The 22,831-nt window shown below is 38.7% G+C and overlaps 2 protein-coding genes across 3 annotated transcripts in view; one reads left to right on the top strand and one right to left on the bottom strand.

The window, feature by feature from the left end:
* Positions 1 to 17,707, top strand: part of TPP2 (tripeptidyl peptidase 2) — a 44,638-nt gene extending 26,931 nt beyond the window's left edge. Inside the window, exons 20-30 of one of the 2 annotated variants that reach the window (XM_044428196.1) lie at positions 1,067 to 1,163; positions 1,409 to 1,546; positions 3,788 to 4,032; positions 4,649 to 4,727; positions 7,048 to 7,086; positions 12,681 to 12,832; positions 12,939 to 13,035; positions 13,553 to 13,683; positions 15,005 to 15,212; positions 16,423 to 16,542; positions 16,822 to 17,707. In XM_044428196.1, coding sequence (XP_044284131.1) covers positions 1,067 to 1,163; positions 1,409 to 1,546; positions 3,788 to 4,032; positions 4,649 to 4,727; positions 7,048 to 7,086; positions 12,681 to 12,832; positions 12,939 to 13,035; positions 13,553 to 13,683; positions 15,005 to 15,212; positions 16,423 to 16,542; positions 16,822 to 16,911 — 1,396 coding nt within the window. In that variant the 3' untranslated portion in view covers positions 16,912 to 17,707. The remainder of the gene's footprint in view (positions 1 to 1,066; positions 1,164 to 1,408; positions 1,547 to 3,787; positions 4,033 to 4,648; positions 4,728 to 7,047; positions 7,087 to 12,680; positions 12,833 to 12,938; positions 13,036 to 13,552; positions 13,684 to 15,004; positions 15,213 to 16,422; positions 16,543 to 16,821) is intronic. The other variant, XM_044428197.1, reaches the window with a different exon arrangement.
* A 1,016-nt stretch (positions 17,708 to 18,723) lies between these two features.
* Positions 18,724 to 22,552, bottom strand: METTL21C (methyltransferase 21C, AARS1 lysine). Its single transcript, XM_044428202.1, has 4 exons — positions 22,429 to 22,552; positions 21,471 to 21,610; positions 19,941 to 20,058; positions 18,724 to 19,118 (listed from the first exon to the last, which is right to left on the bottom strand). The coding sequence occupies exons 1-4, from the start codon at positions 22,550 to 22,552 to the stop codon at positions 18,724 to 18,726; spliced, it is 777 nt and encodes a 258-aa protein (XP_044284137.1).
* Positions 22,553 to 22,831: the final 279 nt, after the last annotated feature.

Below are 22,831 nucleotides of genomic sequence, written 5' to 3'. Positions count from 1 at the left end.
GAAATATGAAAATAAATAAAAACAAAAAGGAAATGTACCTTGTGTCTTCCTTTATTTATTTTATTTATTTAAAATATACACAGTCCTGTTGCAAAAAGCCTCAGGATGGCTTACAATTTTGCCATGAGTTTTTATATAAATGTATTTTTCATAGCTGTATAAGGAATTGATCCTCTTACAAACTGCCAAAATATTTTAGTCAACAAATGCATACATGTTTACTTGCAGTATTTATTTGAAAAGCCGTTTGTATTCTATCATTATCTAGAAGTAGTACATTATGAGAGTTCAACAGTGGATAGTTCAACTTTACCTTTCAACATACGTTTTGCATTAAGGCAGATGCGGTAACTTGTTTGGCATTGGAAACCACATTGTCAACTATCTAGATTAAGTGATGCAGTAATTGTATAACATGTTATATTTATCCACTTTCACTCCCATTTTATTAGTTCCCTATAAAGTTCTCAGGTCTGTTTAAACTGTTCTGGGAGCAGGTTATGTCTCACAATGACAGATGAATTGAAGATTATGGAGACATTCTATACAGCCTTTTATTGTATTTTTAGTTTGTGTTTTTGTGTATTATTATCTACATAAAAATGAAGGTGTTGGGTGGTATAGAAATGAAACACACAAATAAAAGTTCAGAAGTCCTACTTAGTATGGCATATTGGTCAGGAATGTATCAGAAAAATGCCTTTTTGTTGTAGAACTCTTCCCCTTGGTGGTCTGCCAGTCTCCCTTATTCTTCATATTTAGGCCTCGTTTAGAAACTGTTCTTTTTTTTTTTCAACAGACTTTACAGTATACCTTTAAAACTCCTATTTCTTTTTAAGGTTTTATTTCTTGTTGCTTGCTTTGAAATTATTTTTATGTTGCTATCTGATAGTATTTTTAGACTTTCAAACTTTATTTTTATTGTATTTTATGTAATTTACAGTGGCCACTTTATATGAGTTTTTTCCCCCAGAAAATTGATCTAAAGTAATGTTTTCTGCATTTTGTGTTAAAATTGAAACCTGAATCATTTCTTAATGCATACCATTGTATTACTGAATTACAGACCTCTGAGTGCTAAAATAAAACCATTAGGATCCCGAGATGTTTTGCCAAATAATCGACAATTATATGAGATGATTTTGACATACAACTTCCATCAAGTAAGTTTGAATTGTTCAACTGAAGTTCCCAAAGAAAGAATATCCCATAATATAATATCTAGGTATAACTTTAATCTGCTTACACCAGTAAAAGTTCTGAATTTAATTCACTGATAGGCGAGTAATACATAGATTTGATTAAGTGCTGCTATGTGCTAAAATATAGACTTAATCCTAAGCTATCTGTGTATTAAAAAGGCTTTAAAATTATTGAACACCCTTAAAACATTCTCACTTTTCTTCAGCCTAAGAGTGGAGAAGTAACTCCAAGTTGCCCCTTGCTGTGTGAACTGTTATATGAATCGGAATTTGACAGCCAGTTGTGGATTATCTTTGATCAGAATAAAAAGCCAATGGGGTCAGGGGATGCCTATCCTCACCAGGTACGCAAGGATATCTGTACAACATTGATTTATTTACTGCTTTTATAAATTTATTTATTTACTTCTGCAGTCTTTGCTAAGTTTATTTTCAAGCTGACATAAGCAAAGGCCAAACAACCCAATCTGATTTTAGTTGAAAGCTCTGTTATTTGCATATTGTCTTCTATTTCTCTCGTACAGTGGTGTGCATCAATATTCTTATGGAAAGTAATTTTCCTGTTCAGGTAAATAAAACTGCATACTTGGAGAGGCAGTTTGACCTCAGAAACTAAGCAGCTGTTAGTATGTTACAGTGAAAGTTTACCTCCACTATAAACTTTGTACGTTCCTTCTTTCCATCAATAAATGAGTGGAGTCTGCATTATTTCACTTGCAGTAGATATATAAGTGATATTCACTAAGCTCTGTCATTCATTTCTGTGTATGAATGGGTTGAGCATAGGCTTAAAACTGACATATTCATTCAGTGCAGTGATTCCCGGGCCATATGTCTTAATGTGTCATGTCAGGGGCTGAATGGCTCCTTTTAAAAGTAGGCCACTACAGCCGCTACTTACCTCTGCCACCAGTTAACAGGCAGCAGTATCCTCCTAAAGAAAGGAGTGAGTGGAGTAGGACACAGGCCACAGTATAAACGATGGGCACTGGGGAATCCCATGTCCTTCAAAGGCAATCCTGTCTCATGGCTGGCAAAGGGGATGCAAGTGAGCAACACAAAGTGGGCTGTCTTGCAGTTACAAGAAATTGTATGCACATACATATGATTGAAATTTATAATAGATTCACAAGAAATCTTTCAGAATGATTCATGGCTGGCAAAAGTGCAGGAGCTTCAGATCTTAGTATCTGAGCTTCCTTGTAGGACCTAAACAGTATGTTTGTTAGTTTGTTTTCTGTATCAGTGTAATGTCAGTGATTAAAATTTGTCATCCTAGTAGTGACTGAATTCAGGGATGGGCTGTGCTCAAGCTGCATGCAGCTATCACTGTCCCCTCTAACTTTTGAAATCAGCAATGGTGGCAAAAACATTGTTGCTGATCTTAGTGGCGAACTTCTAAGGAAGCCTGAAGTGACAGAACAAGGGGCAGTTGGCCAATTTAGGCTTCCCTAATAGTTTTTTGCCCCAGAACGGCAGTCTGTGCCCTAGGGCCTGCAGAGTGTAGCCTGTGGGTTGCAGTTCCACAGGGTAGAAAAATTTCCCCTGGATCTTTTAAGTTTTCCATTCCCGACATAAATCTTCTCCAGTGCACAGAATAAGGATGACATGGATCCATAATAATGGCATGCTCTTGCTGGGAAAGATTTTCATCCATTTCTCCTTCCCCCTGGAGCCTTCTATGCTCCTTGGAAAAGCTGCTGCAGAGACTTGAAGGAATATGGGAGGTGTGATATGGGGGACTACAGAGGGAAGAGATGACTGTCAAAAATTGACTCCCTTCCTTCCTTCAGCAGGAGCTTTTGCTGCATCTCTGAATGAAGGGTTCCTTCCTTTTGCCTAAGAAATACTCTCGATCCAGACTATGTAATTCTTGCACTGTTCAAACCTTAATAGTTAATACAGGAAGGGAACAAAGAATTATCACTGCAGTAAAACCACATCCATTATTAATGGGAACTATAATGAGCATGCTGAATAATTAGAATAATATACACTATACGTTAACATTTATCTTTAATACAGGAAGATCAAGGCAATAAAGAATTGCTCATGCTCTTTCTCCAACCTAATTTAAAGTGACAGGTTGACCATATGTTTGCTGCATCGTGGAAAATCTCAACAATACCTTCACTTGATGAAAGCTTTATAAAGATCTAGGATTTTATGCAATTTTGCCATAAACAGCCATTATTCTGGTTCAAGGAGACCAGGATAATGCAGAGCTACCATTTTAAAAGCACTGGAAAAATTACATTGGAGTAATGTATCCTAGAAGGCACATTTAAAACCGAAAGTATTTCTATTCTGTAATTGGTATTGCCTTTTTAAATTAAATGTTCTTTTCTTTTCCAAGGAATTATTATCTCCTCTGGCTTTTTAGCCCTTTTAATTATATAAATTCACTGTACATTCTTGTTTTCTAGTATTTATCAGTGGAATATCTCATAAACTTGGAGGGGAAAAGAAAAATTAGAGCTTAAGTGGAAGTGTTAAACTCTCATATTTCAGAAGGAAATGTTTATTGTTCAGTAACTCTGTAAATATTTATGGTTCTTGGTACTAAACAAATGTTTTTTCCTTAGTATTCTGTAAAATTGGAGAAAGGAGATTATACCGTTCGCCTACAAATACGTCATGAGCAGAACAGTGAGCTGGATCGTATCAAAGACCTTCCATTTATTGTCTCACACAGACTGTCTAGTGCCCTGCCTTTAGATATTTATGAAAACCACAACCAGGCTCTTTTAGGGAAGAAAAAGGCAAATAGTATGTCTCTTCCGCCAAAACACAGCCAGCCCTTTTTCGTTACATCTTTGCCAGATGACAAGTAAGTTATATCCTGCTTTGCAGCATATGGTGTATAACAGTTTAAATGTTGTCAACCATCTGACCCTCCAAGACTAGGCAATAGAAATGGTTATTTGTCCATCCTTACTGCTGTCCAGTTGGGTGTTCTCCCACTCTGTCTACTGGGAGGCAGCTTTTTCACTGGTACCTGGCCAGGGCCCTGCACCAAGAGGCATCTTTCATTCCCTCAGAACAGCCAGTCTTTTCTCTCTCTCCACCATGAGCTGATGGTAGATTTCTGGGCTTGCTCAACATTTGTATATCTGGCTGTTGGGAGGAAGAAGAAAGAATAACTGAGTTACAATAAATTTAAAACCATGCCTGGGCTTTGGAACTGGTAATAGTGCCTAAGAGGAATGAAACAGTTCTGTCTGCCCCATTTCAGCCAACCCCAGGCAGTAAAGGAAATATGAGGGTGTGTTGGTGTGTTTGGCTTAGCTTCACTGCTCTTGCATCAGCATGTGCCACACAGTTGACTGTGGCCTGCCATATTTTCCAGCTGCCCATTTCACTAGTGCATTAGCATTTTTCACCATTACATGTACTGGGAATCTCAGGATATAACCATCATTGCATTCTATATTTTCCTTTGTTAGAGTTCCTAAAGGAGCAAGTCCAGGCTGTTACCTTGTAGGGTCACTAACACTTTCAAAGACAGAACTTGGAAAGAAAGCGGTGAGTACAGTGATCATTAATGCAAAAGCTTATATTTTCCACAAAGGGAACTGTATTTTAAATGGCTAACTTTTTGTTAAAATGTTTTTACTATATAGTATAGATTTTTTAGGGTTTGGAAGGTAGACGCTTTAAAAGCTGTTCTAATGCAAATAGTAGTGCTTGTTTAACATTGGAGCAGCTTTATTTACCATTTCATTTTAGACTTATATTTTTGTTACCTTTGCAAGAATGTCCAACACTTTTTTGCTGTAGAAAAGAGTAGTTTCAGAGTATAAAGATTTACTTGAATTCACATATGTTTATGGGCTTTGAAATATCACCATTTAAGTTGCTAAAATTTAGTTCTATATATCTTGTTTTAAATTTTTTTCCCATCATTTATATTTTATACTTAATGTTCTATTTTATTGTACTTTATCAGTTGTTGTACACTCCCAGAGAACTTTGGCTATTGGGCAGTATATAAATAATAATAATAATTATTATTATTATTATTATTATTATTGACCACTTTCTTTTATGCTATGCATGTTGCTGCATTTCAGCTTGCATGAAATTTTCTACTTTTAAGCATGCAGCTTCCATTAAAACAGTAAATGCTATTAAAAAAAACTTTTTTAGGCCATGGAGATATCTGCATTTTGGAAAAGTACCCTGGACACCCTTCGATACAACCTCATTTTTTCTTATTAAATTCCACATTTTAATGGATGTTCTTGGTTCAGTTACTTCAAAAAAAAAATCAGCCAAATGCATCTTCAGTTATAGGACTGCAGGGAGTATGACTGAACCATGCGTTTCCACAAGACATTTGCTTAACTATAATGGATGTAGGCATTCATTCAACAGCCATTTAGTTCCTTTTAAATATGTATCTGCTTTTCAGAAATTCTTCCTATATTTTGCTTGAACAGCTTGTCAAGCCAAGTATTGGAAAGGTCACTGAGACATTTCTTATAGGACTTGCAGTTTTGCTGTAAAGGTCAGAGTCTTTGTAGGGAACACGATTAAGAAGCTGCTTAACAATTGTTCATGCTGTCCATCTGGGCACACAGGGTCAAAAAGATGGCACATGGCATGGGGCTAAAGCGGGAAGCAGACAGTATTAGCCATGGCTAAAACAGCAGTGGGTTTTTTTGCACACTGTTAAGCTCTTTTTATCTGAACTGCCACTGCCCATAGAACACTGTTGCATTCATTATCTTGCAGCTTCTTCCGTCTATGTGCATCTGTAGATGCAGAAGATGATGGTAGCTGTTGATAGGGGTTATAGCAGATACCTTTTCAGAGCTTCTTGTATTTTCCTTCTTCTATGTATTTTGTCTACAATAAGCTGATTTGGGAGTAATGGAGCCCTGAAGAAAATGGGTCAGCGCCTTACATATTTTTGAAGGTGGTTGCAAGACCATTTGCAACAAGCCACTTGCCAAGGAGCAATCTCTGATCATACCAAATGAAGAGGCAAGTTAGCCGCAAGGTGGCACCTAAGCGACACATGTTTTTTCAAAGGGATTTAATTTGATGAGCACAGTTGTGCTTAAAGCAGCTTAACTGACTTGCCTTAAGTTTTGTCTGATCTATGATATATGTCTTTTTGCCAAAGGAATTCAGCAATTTCCCTACACAGAAAAGTTAGGTAAATTGTAGTTAGCTATGAGCAGATCTGCTTCTATGAATTAATTTGAAGAGAAAGAGGAATTCAAGTGGGTTTGAAGACTGGATCAGAGATGGGCCATAATATAGCATGTTTGGACATAGCATACTGAAAGGAATGACATCAATAGTGTTGTGTTCTTGCTATAACCACCAACGTATTCAGCTTCATTTTATTATAGTGGGAGCTGGGGAGCAATAGAAAGCAGTTGTAAAATCAGTTAACTTGCTGTCAAAGACTGACTTTGCCACATTAACTTTTTGGAAGCTATTAAGTCAGAAGCTCAGTTTAATTAGTCCCCTGAAAGTGCAATCCTATGCATGTTTAGAAGGAAAAAGTCCTACATCTCCCAGCATTCCCCAGCCAGCCATGGCTAGGAATTGTTGAACCTTCCATCCAAACATGGCTAGGATTTGTATGCTAAGTAATGTAAAATTTGTCTGCTTCCTTTAAAAAACATGTACTCAGCTGTATACACAAGGAATCGTTACATGATTATATTTTTGAAACCTAGCATACTGTGTTTGATAAGGATAGAAACGAGATGCTAAGTTAGAAATAGGGAACAAGGAACAAGTAGGGAACAAGAGCATAATAGAAGGTGGTGTCTCCATTCTCTAGAGTTTGTGATGTTTTCTTACAGTATGTTGTTCTAACTCCCAGGGGCAGTCTGCAGCAAAGCGACAAGCAAAGTTTAAAAAGGTACTGAATGTCAGTTTTTGGAAGATGTACTTAAGTCTTTTTTGCATATGACTTAAAGTAGTATACCAAATTATTTCTTTGTATCTTTAGTTGCCTTTTATACAGCTAAGGCACAAACCTATGCATGATTGGACAGAAAAGAGTCCTGCACCCTAAATAAATCATATCTTTGAGCAACACTATTGTTAGAGTAGTAAAGCATTATTACTGGTTTAGCCTTATAACATAGCGATAGTGTGGAGGTACAGATAATTTTGTATTTAGAATCATTACAGTAGTACCTTATCCTACAGAGTCCTCCCTCCCTCCCTCCCACCCTCCCTCCCACAAACACACACACACACAAACACGTATGTGTGTGTTTTCTTTGAAATTCTTACTTCATTTATACAGACTCCAATACAACCCCTCCAACAGAACCCTGCTTTAAGCTTAAAGCAAGATGAACTACATACTTTTTTTTTTCTGGTGTTGCATTTGGAAGTCACCTTTTAGAGGGCAGAACTAAATTATGGGAAAAGCCATCATTCTTTCACCTCCATGTCTTTGTTGAAGAAAGCTTAATTTCATGTCATTGGTTCCTACCCCAGTGACTGAATTTCACTAGTTCTGATACCTCTGTGGATGAATCCCACAAGCCTTTTCAGCAAAGTCAGCATGTATGGGAAGCTACCTCAGGCAGACAGTTTCCCATCTAACTCAGTGCTGCCTCTTCCAATTTGTGGCCACTCTCCAGATTCTTCTGTATCACCTCTTTACCTAGTCCTTTTAACTGAAGATGCCAAATATTGAACCTTGCAGGTTTGTGAACTTTTCATATGTCATTCCCATCTTTCCTCTGCCTCTCAGTGTCCACATGTGAATCCTAGAGAGACAGTCTGGAGAGCCAGCTTACAGTGAAGGTTGTTTACGATTAGGCTGAAGGCATCTTGCATCTCTTGAGCATGGTCTCCCCACTCCAAATGTAACATAATGTTTTGACCTATATTACCTTCTTACCTATAGGATTTGATCGCTCGGTAATACTTATGAAAAGAATTGTGAAGGTTGAGACATACTGATAGAAATAAAATAATGATGTTCCTGGTGCTGTTGTTGTTACAGTTAGACTACAGCAAGCAACACTCTACTCATTTATATAGTGTTTTTCCAAGTGTGTTAGAAATTAGTCATTGAATTAGTTTCATCTACCTTCTTCCAAGTGGCTTAGCCTAACAACTTGGGTAAGGTAGGTTAAGCAACAGGAATATGATTAAGATCACCAGTAAAGTTTATAGTAAGAGGTAAAAGTAAGTGCAATGGCAACACATTTGGGTTGTGCCAAATACCTGTACTGTTTGAATGCACGTGTGGACAGAGTACATGGCAGGCAGGCAGGCAGGCAGGCAGGCAGAAAGTGCTGCGATCACATTGCTTATCCATGCTTTTCCATCCCAGCTTTTTTGTTTATCGTGTAGAACCAGATGGGGGGAAATGGCTTTAGCAGGGTAGGGATTTGTGGGCGATGATTAAGGTAAGCATTTAGCCTTCTTTCCATATCACTGCATTGGAATTGTACCCTCTTGCTGCTTTTGGAAGTTTCAGAAGTAGACTATCTCATCTAGTTTGCTTCAAAGTAAGGATTTGAATTTGGGTTTTTCATGGCTAGATCTAGATCTGGTCACTGTCCTCAGTGGCTTTGATTGATGTCATTATCCAATCTCATAAAGCACACATTTGTTGCTGAGGGTTTGGGTTTTTTTTGAAGCAGGGAGAAGCCTCACAAGTGCCTGTGAAGCAGCAGTTTTTCCTCTCCCATTTTTTTTCAAAGCAGCCATGTTGCTTTTAAAATAGCCCATTGGTATGGGTTATAGTAGCCTGTATAGTTTGCCAAAAGCTGTACTGTAAAGTGCTAATTTTAAAAAGTAAGATAGATCCAATGTGGTGTAGTGACTAAGAGTGCTGAACAGGGACTCAGGGATCTGTTCACTGGGTGACTTGGGCCTTGGGCCAGTCACATTCTCTAAGCCTAACCTGCCTCACAGGGTTGTTCTGAGGATAAAATGAGAGGATGAGAACTTAGAAAGCTGCCTTCGGTTTCGGCAAAAGCAAGAAAGTTGAGATATAAATGCAGTGTAGTAACAATAATAGTCTTCAGCACAATTGAATGAAGTGTAAAAGTCTTCAATTAATCCTGATTTCTCATTTCATACAGACCTGAGAACTACGAGTATGCTTGCCAGTTCCAGAAGAAGCCACAATCCTAAACCAACTTGAAACCATGGTTTAGTACACTGGCTTCGAAACATAATTTCTGAAGCTGGGAACCATAATTTCCTTGTTGGGATGAATTGCTTCTGCGGAGTGATTCATAGAGTTGCTATGGTGCTGAATACAGGGGGAAAAGACTTATTCACATATTGGCTTAGTTAAACAAGACGAGTAAACAAAAGAAGTTGGCATGTCACACTTTCTGGAAATAGTATACACTAACCCTTGATTTAAGATACACTCATGCAATATCTGGTTGGGGCTGATGACAAACAATATGAAAATGTTCTTCTGTGCTATGTGTACTACAGTCAAGCAAGTATTTTGTTGTATGCTCAGGATTCTTCTCCAGTATCAACTGGAGGTAGTCTTGTCAGCTCTCACTTGTACTGAAAATAATTGCAGTGCTTGGACAATTTAGCTTTTATTAGCTAAATTTTGAGCTGTAGAACAGAGCTGGGGGCTGAGCCCTGTGCATTGAGCTAACTTCTGCCGTCATCGTGCAGTGCGCTCCAGCTGGAGCCTACAGGCCCACACCACAAACTTATTGGGGCAGACTTATGCTCTTGGGTTTAGTTGCCAAAAATAAACTACAAAAAAGAAGGAATTTTGATGCATTGTAAAGACGAGAGATACAAACTACTTTTCCACCGGTGCTTCTCCCCAGCTCTTTTTCTCCCATTTAAGCCCCTCTGTGAGGAGAAACCCCACTTGCAGAACACTGGCTAGGAAAGATGCATTTAAAGCTACCCATGATGTATTGAAATCTTCTTCCCTGATTTATATGGAATTTGTACAACCCAGGTTGTACCATGTCTCGAAGTATCCATAGTGTGGAGATCTTGCATTAGCTGTATAGTGAAGAACATCCTTTTCTATCTGTCTGATCGGACATCAGTAGGTGTGTGATGAATCAGTATTTCTTGGATGAGTAGTCAACTGAAGGATGGAATGACGTTTCATGAGCACTTGTTAAAATTGTGCAGCGGATATGGCTTCATAAGGCTTGAGCATGGCTATCCTACCATCAGTTGCTGCTCCTTTGATAGGCAGGCAGGAAGCGTAGGTGAGCACTTGCAAGGAAATCCTGCTTTCTGGGGTACTTTGTGAACCAGACTGGAGTTCAGTAGAAAGTCCTGGTCTGTTGACAGGGCTGGCACAGTGTCCTGTATTGTATTGTAGTGAGGAGCTAATCCTTGTAGCAGTCTTATCGAAGATACCTGATTTTGTCATTCCATTGTGTATTTTTAAATCTGTAAACTACCCAGAGAGCCCGAATCACTATGGGGCGGTATAAAAGTGTAATGATAATAATATAGACACACACAGTTGTGTCTCAGCCTTTTTATTTGGTTTTTTAAAATGAAATTGTTTTGATAATGATTTCAATTTAATGTTTAAAAAACTAAAATACTATTTATAGGATAGGGATGCCAGTACACAGGGATGGTATCTGAGCTCCAAAATACTACTATACTCACAAATTACAGGATGGTGTTTCTGAAAAGAGTGGTGAACACCTGTCTTATCCTTTGCAACAATATCAAGTAGACATTGTGTTGTTTAACAAGACTTTTCACTATGTTGGGGTATAACTGGGCATTATCTAATCTTCATGTGCTAGTGAGACCCACTGCTAGTAAAACAGGAAGCTAGTGTTGCATTTATGGCCCACTTTATTCAGTGAATGGGTTTTTGCGTTCTTAGTGAAGGAAAGTTAGCAGAAGAAATGTGCAAAACCAGTAGTGGTCAATTAACTTTTCCCAAAGAACTGGGAAGAACAAGATGTGTGTTTTGTAAAGCTGACTTGGAAACATAAAGAAGATGCAATGGGTCAGCAGACTCAGGAAGAGGAAAACAATTGATCAAAGATAAACCTGGAAACTTAGACAAAGGTATGCTGAAGTAGTGCTCAAGACTAGGGTTGTTAAGATCTGGCTGGAATTTCTCTCTTGTGCTTACAGGACTTCTTTCCTATGCTTGGCCCTGGCCAGGAGGTGAACCAAGCCAAGATCAAGGCCAGGAATGCTAGCCAAACCCCTTGTTTGCACAAAATACACAAATATGCAGTTCTTTGTGCAAAGCGTGAAAGTCAGGACTCCACTTGCACAAAGGATGCACAGGAGGTGGCTTTGCAAACTCACTTAGTCTCCCTTCCTGCCAGATGCATGTGCAAGCATTTACCCCAAGGTGGACTCAGAAAGAAAGCAGGTTGGAGTCCAGAGAGCTGGGCCAAAGAAGTCCAATGGATCCCTCCACCCCACCCCCACCTAACTGGATCTCTCATGCACTTCTAGTCAAGACTGCTGAAGACGATGTCCTTTAGCTTCGATAAAATAAACCCAGTCTGTGTACAACCAGGCCATAGAGTCGGCAGGTGTATTTTTGCATATCAGGCAGACTTAGGAAAGACCCGTATTTAAGATGCTCCTAACTCCATAGTAGACTGGAACATCTCCTGCTTCTAAGTGTATGATCTAGCTGGTCAGTAAATTCTGTGGCTGTAATAGACAGAGTGCTTAAATGTGAGAAGAGTGAATAAATTGGATTGGATTGAACTGCCCTCTGTCTGAATAAAAGTGTTCTAAAAATTCTGTTTAACCCTTGAGTCAGTCTGTATCGTCTTCCATAATCGTAGCTATTTGTAACATAAATGGGTTCAGGAAGAGCCTGGAAACAAGCAGGAAACTTACTTCCAAAAGAGGATACATTAGCAGAATTTGCAGATGAAGGTCCAGTGATTTGTCCCCAGTCCAGAAACAAGAATTTCCAAGGTTGCTTTTTGAACTGCTAGCTTTCTGTTGTGCAAGCACTGGATCCCACTTGTACAAGCGCATCAAGCGGGTATGCAGCATCATTTTAATTGCTATGGTGAGCTATGATTGTAGAAGCCTGTGATAAAAGTGTATAGGCTTTTCTAAAATAGGGATTTTTTCCTCTGTGTTAATGCTACTGCGGATTTGTATGATTTTGTTCTGTTAGGTAGCTGCGTCTGGTGCATTTTTTTCAGGGGCAAGGGGAGTTACAAAGATAGGTGCATGAGATCCACAGATTAAGTAAGATAAAGCAAATCTTAAGCAAGTGTACTGAAGTCTCTTGTGCAATTTATGTGGAAGTCTTCTGTCTGAAATGTCTTTAGATCAAAATTGAGAGGAAGGTATCTGATCATTTGAATTATTTTATCATTGGACTAAAAGCTCATCTTTTGCTCTGAAGCTTCAGAAGGGACTGAAAGCCTTTATAACAGCACCTGTAATTGCTGCAGATTGTTTGTTTGTCCTATAAGAAAAGGAAGACTGTTGTGGCCTTTGACCAAGTCACTAATTATATCCTCCTATCCCCAGGATATAATTGCAGTTCACTATCATCTGATCCCATCCCCAATAAAAAATAAGAATGGCAGCAAGGAGAAGGAAAAGGATCCAGAAAAAGAAAAAGATGCAAAGGATGAATTTGCTGAAGCTTTAAGAGACCTGAAGATACAATGGATGACTAAGTATGTTCAGCATTTCTCCTAATGTTAAATGCATGCTTGAAAGCAGTGATATGTTAAAATAAGGATCTGTTAGATCAGCACATTCATTGACATATTTTCTCTTTAGGCTTGACACAAGTGATATGTATAATGAATTGAAAGAGGCTTTCCCTAATCATCTCCCCTTGTATGTTGCAAGACTTCATCAGTTGGATTCAGAAAAGGTACAATCCATTTTCAAAAAGCAAGTCATTTAGTCTTAGGCTTACTGAATCAGATATCTCCTTTGAACTTAGTGCTCTGAGCAGTCTGGACTTAAATACGTACAGGAAAGGCTTATATTGTATTCTGGGTCTCACTTAGGTTCTGGTAATTCCATTCCAGAAACAGTCCCTGCCACTTGTGCACTGGTACTTTAGCACTTCCCGGATAACCTGAAACAAACATTTCTACTCATTTAGGGCCTTCTTCCTAGGAAGCACGAAATCTCCTGTATGTGAGCTGTTGGTCCCAGAACCAGCAAAACCTACCGCTTGTGGAGGGGAATGAGAAGGGTGGAAAGGATTGGGGGCACAATTACCCTACTGGATTCTGAGCCTGGAGCTGTGTTTTTACCCCAATATATAGGAGAATACTAGCACATCAAAGAGGTCAAATGAATGTATGCATTAGCTTGTTATTACATGACAGTCCTTTTCTGTGTGTGATAAGACAATGTCATGCTGTGTTTGTTCCAACCAGGAACGAATGAAAAGATTGAATGAAGTTATTGAGGCTGCCAATATCGTCATCTCTCATATTGATCAAACTGCTCTTGCAATTTACCTTGCCATGAAGACCGATCCCAGGCCTGATGCTGCTACTATAAAAAAGTACCTAACCAGTAAATACTTTTTTCTTGCATTTTATTTCAGCAGCCTGCCCTAAAATTGTCTTCTCTTGGAGCTTAAAATTAATTTTCATATTTCAGATAGAATAACACATTGGCTACAAAGCAACACGGAATGAATGTATTTAAGTCATTATAGTTAGTGAAGCACATTTAACGGTGTGCTGGATTGTGGCTAGAGACAATACTTCAGTTCACACCTTCTAACCAAACATTGGACTGCAGTGGGTGCGGTTGGGTTTGATGGAAGAGTGAAAGCAGTATGGTAGCATAGCACACCTTTTAATTAAAGCACAATTCGTGCCACTTCTGGACTAATACAATAATAATCATCAGATAGTGGGCATGTAGTACTATGCATATTTGCACATTTGGAACCAGTTGAAATAATGGTTGTGTACAAGTGTTCTCCAAGGAAACCATAAGTGTATATTACCCACAATTTAAATTTGTTCTTCTGAAAAAGTGCACAATTGCTATGAGTTGATGTGTTTTGTGTCATTTTGTTAGCGGCACTTGTGCAATGTCACATGCCTCTCTATCTAAAAATGATAATTATCAGTTGATGTGTATTTATAAATGTCAATTTATGAAAATGTGCAAGTTTGGCTAGCTATACTATTGCACTAATATTTCTCTACTTGAATGGCAAAACAAAAGTAGCAAGCATATATTAAGTTCAGAACTAAGATTTCCAAGAAATTACATGAGGCATCTTTTAAACTATTGCTACAGGATGTTGAAACTTCCTAATTTACTGGGATGGCAAGAGTAAGAACAGGTGTCTGTGTGCTTTTGTATTGTAGCACACAGACCCAGTAATTTGTGAGGTGGGAACCAATGTTGTAGTTGGAAGTACTTGATTTTCTCAGATTTCAGAATGCAAGCTAAAATAAAAGTATTTCTGCTCACCCGCACTGTTCAAGAGATAATAGTTTGCAGTATCCTACAAGTAGGGGCATGACCAAAAGGTTGAGAAGATCTCCCTTCCTGAGCTCTCATTGGCAAGCCCTTGCTGGTGGTTGCTTCATTGACCCAGCCCCATGGGGAAGTTCTGGTAAGAGCCATGATGTCTGCACTATGGTTCATCCTAAGATAGTGAGAAGTGGCCAGCTTCTTTGGAAATATTTGGAGTTTGTTTGTAATGCAGTGTGCTTCCAAACAGAAACTGTGTGTTTATTTGTAACTATAAATAAATATTGGGGAATAATTGTAAAAGTGCATGCACACATGACAAATGACGATTTAGAAAACTGCCGTGTTTTACTATAAATGCATGACCCTCTCCTTTGTCTCTGACTTAGTGAGATGGACAAACAGAAATCCACCCTGGTAGATGCTCTTTGTCGGAAAGGGTGTGCACTGGCTGATCAGCTTTTGCAGTTGCAGGCCCAGGAAGGGGCTGTGTCAAGTGATGAAGAATGTAAAGATGAAATCCAAGAGAGTGCACTAGATGCTCTGACAGAAACATTCTGGGAAGCAACAAAATGGACGGACCTGTTTGACAGCAAGGTGCGTGAGTCGGTTGGGAGAGCAGAATTAGGTTCATACAGCTAAAGGGAGGAATCATCCTTAGTTTGTTGCTCATACAAATCAGATTTTTATCTGGTCTCAGCCCAGGAGTAAACCAGTGATTTACACCGAAACAATGCAAATATATTTACCCACATAATAGGATCTTAAAATAGGCTTTGAAATCTTTTATAACATGTAGTCAGCAATCATCTGAGAAAATAAATCTTAAATTCTCCCTCTTATTCTTTCTCTGGTACTGAAGTCTTTCATTTTTTATCTGAATTTTGCTATTTCACCTACTCTCATCAGTCAAATTGTTAAACTTACTGGCAGAAGCAAAACCTAGTCATCAATCAGTCTTCACCCCCTATTTTTTTCTTGTTTGGAAACAGTTAATGCCAATTCAGCATTACTTCAAGGGAAGGAAGAACACTGGATGATGACTCCTAGCATAAATAAAATGAGTAAACATGAAATGTAACCAGTATTAGCTTGGGCACACCCTGAGGCAGGCATAGGTGTGTCTCGATGTCCAGGTGTTTTAGATTTCAGCTCTCAGAAGACACTACTGGCATAGCTAGTGATCAGGAATGCTGAGAGTTGGCATCCAAACCTATATTTACATTGGTTCCTGATCTAAAATACTAGTCTTATACAATTTTTAAATTTTTTGTAATGTAGATCCTGAAAGCATTCAGTCAAATATTCCGTATTGCTAGTCTGATTTTAGAATCTTAAACATATGTCTGGACATAAGCACCTGGCTGCGTCAGATCAAGTGGAGGTCTGGTGGCAGAAAGTAAGTCTGAAAGTAGGGCATGATGACTGGCGTTCTTCTGTTTGTCCTTGGCATACAGCTGCTGTGCATTATTTTGAGGGAAAATCATGTGTCTGTGCTATGCAGCTTGTAACTATATCATCACATATGTTCTTAAGAGTCTTTGAATCTAAGTGCAGCTTTATAAGGTATTTAGAATAATTCAGCTAGAAGGAATCCAGTAGCTGCTAAAGCTTGATTTAATACTGTTCATGGATAAGCTTAGAGCAGCTTCAGTTATTCCTCCACCCAAATATAATAGTGTCTTGCGCTTACAGTTCTTGCATTGTTGCTGTCATGTCCAAAAGAAAATTCGGGCAGGTAACTCTCGCAGCCCAAAGGTGCACATTCAACTTACAAAACTCGCCTTTTTTATTTTTATTTGCATAGGTTTTACTGTTTGCCTATAAACATGCACTGGTAAATAAAATGTATGGCAGAGGTCTCAAATTTGCAACCAAACTTGCAGAGGAGAAGCCCACCAAAGAAAATTTGAAGACCTGCATACAGGTAAGTGATCATCATTGTGTCTCCAGTTAACTTAAAGATGTATGCAAACTTCACTGACAGCTTAGGAACTATAAGAGCATAATTTATTAATAGATTAGAGCTCCAGAAACTGCAGTGACTGTGATGGATGCAAGTTAAATATTTATTTCTGCTGTTCATTAAAAATTCAGTAGAGCATTAAATTTCTACTTTTTAGTTGGTTTGGGTTAATAACACAAGATGTAGAAGTGAACAAAAATTTACATCTTGCCTTTAATATTTTCTTTTTTCTTTTGTTAGCTAATGAGGTTACTTGGATGGACTCACTGTGCATCTTTCACTAAAAACTGGCTTCCTATCATGTATCCACCTGATTATTGTGTGTTTTAAAAAAATCCTGCAGTTGTAAATTTGAGATCTTGTTACATTGACCTGATATACAAATGTGATCTTACTGGAATGCATGTTTTCATCCTTTATTGAATGCTTAAATTGTGTGTATTAATCTGAGGACATGGAATTGCAATGTGTATGTGTGCTAGCCTGGCTCCTGTCATTGAGGAGTCTTTTAGCTTGAGATTCTTGTGGTAGCCCCTGGTTGCCCTAGGAATGAAAACATACGAACAAAAGCTTAAGCATACATCACATTGCTGGCAATGGATGTTTCAGAATGGCCAGCACAAGGATTAGGAAGTTGGGAAAGTTTCTTGCATGTGTATGTGGTTCTTAACTGTTTGTAATTTTAACCACAAGCCTGTACAAGCTCTTCTTTTTACAATGAGCAGGGTTTTAACATGTTCAAACATAAGTTCTCAATTGTATGAAAGCCTTAAAAAGATGAAGCTACATCAAGAGTAGCTAAAACATTATTTATTAGATTTAACAGTAATGGAATTTAATTATCAGTATCACCCACAAGAGTTTACATTTTAAATTTTTTAAAAACAACACTTTCACACTCATTGCAAATATATTCTGAATTGCTGGTGCAAAGGTGCTCTTGAATATCTTCAACTTGAAGATACTCTTAAATATCCATGTGATACAGAGTATCAGGATAAACTGATAACATCTATAAATTGTCAGTCAGTTAACAATCAGGTATTGTAAAACTTATACATATATGTTAATAATGTTTGAAAAATGTAAAACTGCAAAATAAATGTGCAAATTTCAGTATCAAAAACTAAGCATTCATGGTTTAATTTTGTTAAAATAAAACAATGACTTTGGGGCTTCTAACTTTTCACAAGTACACAAAGGGAAAGTCATTAGGAATTTATTGTTAATTTTACAGCAAACGGAGAAAAATCAGTGCAAATACTAAGGCTGAGAAAAGGTTAGATGCTTTTAGCACTGTTGCAAATGATAATGGTCTGTGCCTGTATTTCATATGGTAGTTTTTCAGAAGCCTGCTTATGAACAGTTCAATAGTGACTTTAAAAGCTTCTTCAATAGATTTATATCATACAGATGATCACAGGTATAGGAAAATCATCTTGTGTAAGTTGCATGTGTTATTATATATTATTCATCTAGTAGCTATAGCTACAGGCTCCTTATTTATCTCTCCACAGATAATAGTATCCAATTATCTGGAATTAGTTTATCCATGTAGTTCTGTGAAAATATTCACGTACTTCTAATATGAAATGTTGCAGTTTCCCCAGTTCCACAACTCTCAGGTCATGTTAATGAGTTTCACATCTTCACTCAAATGGAGACTTCTTCAAGAATACATGTGGTCCTCTCCCTCTTGTTAGCTACAGGATGCAGCTACAGCCATAACAGTGGAGCTCAAGTTTCAAGCCTGAGTCCAACCAGCTTGAAAAGAACCGTCCAGAGGGTGGAGGCATAACAGAATGTAGCTAGGCACAGAAGGATGCAGTTAGGTGTGTATATCTTGCTAATCATCTGGGGACTGGGAATGACATGGGCAAAGGAAACCATTCACTCCTAGCATGTACTAATTTGGTACCTATTGCACAAACATGCAACGTCCTTACTTTGGGGAAGGTGGGGATAACTAACCGTTTCTGTGTTACTTCCTACCCCCCACCTCCTCAAAGTCAAGAGGATAGCGTTGAGGCTTCTGTATTGAATGAGCCAGGCCTTAGTGAAGTGGAGGCTGTTAAAAATGGCTTCTCTGTAAACACTTAGACTGCTACAATTGAATAGGGATTCTGGAAATGTCTCCAGCATTTAATTCTCTCTTATTGTGCCTTTGAACAACTTAACATTGGGCTCTGGAAAATCTGCTAGTTGTGTGACATTGAAAATGTTGCTGATTCTGTTCAAAAATTCATAATCAGTGCTGAATCTGAATTTGTTTGCCCATAGCAAGATTGTACCAGGCTGACATAAGTAGGTCATTGTGTCTAGCAGAGGATCCAGAGCTGTGTGATGATACACAACGTCAGTAGCCACAACAAAATCGTAACGGTGAGTTGATTTAGGGAAATCTTCATTGAGATTCTCCCCCCAAACCAGCTTTCTTACTTCAGGCTTGTGAACATCCACATTGCATGTGTTTTTTGAAATATTGAATGCCATATTTTCAAGAACCTCAGGCAAGTCAGTAGCTGTAACAAAGGCACCTGAAAGAGAATGGAACAATGTTTGTTTTATGGTCTGCTTCAGCAGCATGTCTTACCTCTGCCCATTTGCAAGGAGGCTTTCCCCAAGTATTCTTTGTAGGAACACACACGATAACTGCTGGATGAAATTCTGCAGAATGCCTCTAGCTGAGGCAATCACTTGTTTGTAATCCGCATAAGAGAATGGCTCTCTTCACACTGAACCTTCTAACATGTATTTAATGCAAGTGAGGGCAGCTGGCAGTTTTGTATCTGAGTACCATTCATCAATCATTTAAGCATAGCAAACTAAGTTTTTGTTTGGGTAACACCTGGTGGTCAATAAATGCAGCCTTTGTCAATTGAACACTGAAAATAAAAAAACTTGTATTCTGTTGTACTTGGTATAGTTAGACAGGTGAATGGAGTATCCACAGGAAACCACAATGCAAACCATTTTTCAGACCAAAAATGTGTATTTTCCAAATACGTCAAAATGTGGCTTGTAGGAGTGGTTAGTGTTTGCAACCCCTGCAACCATTAGTTTCAGTTGATCATAAATCAGTGCTCCTAATTAACCTCAGCAGCTCAGAATGTTGATGACACTTGACCTATTCAGACATAGCATGTCATATCATATCATGTACTTTCCTGAAGGAGATTTACAGAGATGGGCCCAGAATGTCCCTTAAAATATTTAAGTGGGGTAAACGTATCTGGAAGAGGGTATTGTCCTGAGTATTGAAACATAAATTGTGCATATATGCATGTAAAGTGTGAGTGAAGATACCATAGACACAGTAGGCATTTTCAACACCCTGGAAGAAGTCACAAATTACCAACCTAGTATACTTGCCACAATGGTCACCAGCCCAGTTCCAGCTCCAATTTCAATTACTTTCTTATCTTTCAGGTTGATTTCTTGCTGATCTGATTCCAAGTATTGACACAAAGCAAGGGCCTAAAATAAATAGCATAGGTCCTATGATGATACTTGTTTGAGTCAGCTGATTTTTACAAAAACAAATTATCTACACATTTCATTACTTTGTGAGAATGTACATTTCTTTAAAAGTAATTTCAGTGGAACGTGACAAAGCCACTCTGCCTTCCAAACAAAAGAGCTATGGCAAAGCAAAAACATCTATGCATTGGAAGAAATGAGATAACCCAAGGCAATGCAGACCAGCAATGTGAAGCCATAGAGGATGTAATGTATACAGTGGTATAGACACTGTTTTAATATTTTAGAGTAAAAAAGTTATTTTAGAAACGAGTATCTCATTCTTCCATGAAGAGTGAATTGGATTGTTCCTATTTTGCTATAGTATATCTATGCTATACACGTTTGCTGATGCTGGGTTTGACAAATCTCTTGGTAAGCATTTTTATTAGAAGCTCAAGATCCACAATTAGAACCAGGTACGAAAGGAGTTCTTGCCTCCGCTCAGAATTAAGGGCCAGAATGTCTCTAAGCACAGAGTCAGGCAAAATAGGTGTTTCCAGTACCACACCACAAGAATTGTTGGAAGTTGGAGGTGAGCTGCTTTGTTGCTGAGCTGCTGGAAGTCAAACCTTTATTAATCCATTGCGAATCACCCCAGGATCTACCAGTAGTTTCTGATCTACCCCAATCCAAGATATGCTAAAATTCTGAAAAAATTATGTTAGAGAATCTAACCTGCTTCTAGATGAACCAGCATTCATTGAAATGATAAATCATTGCTTTTTCACTATAACCTCCAAATGGAATTTCAGTTGGCTTTCCACAGTACTGGAGAGATTGTGTGTTGTTGCCTTTCAAATTATTTTAATTACCATTGTTTTACAAAGATGGATATATTTAATATTAATTAAAGGGCAGCAAAGCATCAGGCTCAGCATCTGACTTCACAAAGGCTGACCTTGACTGGAAGGCTACCCCTTCATTGATTTCTATGGTATCAGAAGTTATGACTTACACAAGGGCACTGCTTTTAGGGACACTGCGGATGCTTCAGCTTTTAAAAGGCCAGTGGAGCCACCATTGTATAGCTGCCTTCCCCAACCTTGAGTCCTCCAGATATTTGAGACCACAGCACCCAACTTTCTTATTTTTTGTCCTTGCTGGCTGGGGCTGATAGGAGCTGAAGTTCAAATCGTTCGGAGGCTACTGGATTGGGTCATAGAATACGCCTTACTCAGTTAACATACCCAGTTATCAGGTGGAAAATGAAACAGGTGCTCCTTATGCCTCTGATGTACTGAGGAGATAGGGAAAGAAATACTGAGGAAGAAAAGAAGGCATCAAAGCTAATGAAATGCTTCAATGCTTCATGTGTTAGAGAAGCATACTTGTTAGGTGGGAGTTATTTTCCCCTGTGTAAAACTTACACCAGGCCATACTACAGCTCCAAAGTGTTCAATGGACTCTTGAATGGTGATCTGATGGCCAGCATAAGAATAATGGTCTTTGTCAAAATAGTGAGAGGCTGCTGGAACCCATTTCTGCAGTATTTGAAACACAGGTGGCCCTGAGCAGGGAAAGATCAAAAGACATGGAGGAAATGTAAGAGAATCTTACTAGCACGTACAACACAACTGAGCGCTTTCATATGTACAAAAAACCATTTCCTGGAAGTTTTCATTAGTGTCTGCACATTCCCCAGATTCCAACAAATAGAGCTTATGACGAGCAAGGGTGGGCAGCTTTAGGGGTGCTGCATTCCTTCACTTGCTACTGCTGCACTATTAGCAAAACAAATCTTATCCTAAGTCTAGTCAGGAATATGCGGTGGTGGAAGAACGGCCTCTAGAATGGCTTGCGGTCAACATTAATTTTCATTCCTGTGGTGCCTGTGTGGGGGTGGCAGGAACTGCTTTGCCCAGCCCTGCTGTTGGGTTTGCTCCCATGCACACATGCAAACACTCTCTTCCAGTGGGTTTTTGCCTTTTTCAAGGACGGGTCCCTTACCAGATTCAGCCCCAGGGGGCTGATTCCAGGGGAAGTGCTCAATAGTGCAATACTATACAACTCTTTTCAGAAATGCATTGCATTAGGGTCAGTGTGATTTACTCCAAGATAAGGGGGTAAAGTAGGAAGATCTTGTGAGCTGCTTTACAGAGTAAGCAGGCCTTGGATGGGGCCGCGACTAACACAATACATTAACAGGCTGTAATGATTTTAAAAATGAAAGAAAGCCGATTTTACAGTTGGACACATGCAACCACAAAACTGCTTTTTTATACCTAGGAACTGATAAAGTTGGGCTATTAAGTAGCAAATGTTTTAGAAAGAACCTGTGGGGGAGGGGGGTGTTTCACACAGAGAGAGTGTGAATCAAAAAGCAACCTGAGGCAGATGCTGAAGAACAGTCATGGCTGTCTGCAAACTCCTCTTCCTCTTCAGCCAGTTCTTTCTCTTCCATTATTGTCTGATCTGCTTTGGGGTACAAGTGGTGCTGTGTGGAAATCATTACAGGAATGCTGCAGAAGGAAGAGCCAAACCATGAGGTATTCTGTCTATTTAAAGGAGGCTTTATCATTCCACTCTCTGGCATCCTCCTTCATTTACCCCATGTGGAAAATGCAGATACTGACACTGAGAATATGGCACATTTTTAAAACACAAACTTTGAGCTCTAGGTAAGAAGCAGAGCGAAGGTCTTTCCATCCCTGATGACAGACCAATCCTATGATATTCTCTATGAACTCTGTGGCTTTGCTTTTCCTCCGAAGAGTTCAGCGTAGCTCAC

This window comes from Varanus komodoensis, unplaced genomic scaffold (assembly GCF_004798865.1).
Source record: "Varanus komodoensis strain SLA01 unplaced genomic scaffold, ASM479886v1 scaffold2, whole genome shotgun sequence".
Classification (NCBI taxonomy): domain Eukaryota; kingdom Metazoa; phylum Chordata; class Lepidosauria; order Squamata; family Varanidae; genus Varanus; species Varanus komodoensis.
Note: the sequence above shows the minus strand (reverse complement) of the source record. Positions and strands in the feature narration are given on the sequence as shown.

What these genes read in the sequence shown, in the direction of transcription:
- METTL21C (XM_044428202.1), bottom strand. Translation starts at nt 22,552, where the DNA reads ATGATTTCCACACAGCACCACTTGTACCCCAAAGCAGATCAGACAATA. An exon ending in TTCTTCAGCATCTGCCTCAG is followed by an intron (nt 21,611 to 22,428) that starts GTTGCTTTTTGA and finishes TTCCCTGCTCAG; the next exon opens with GGCCACCTGTGTTTCAAATA. An exon ending in CATTGTGGCAAGTATACTAG is followed by an intron (nt 19,119 to 19,940) that starts GTTGGTAATTTG and finishes ATTCTCTTTCAG; the next exon opens with GTGCCTTTGTTACAGCTACT.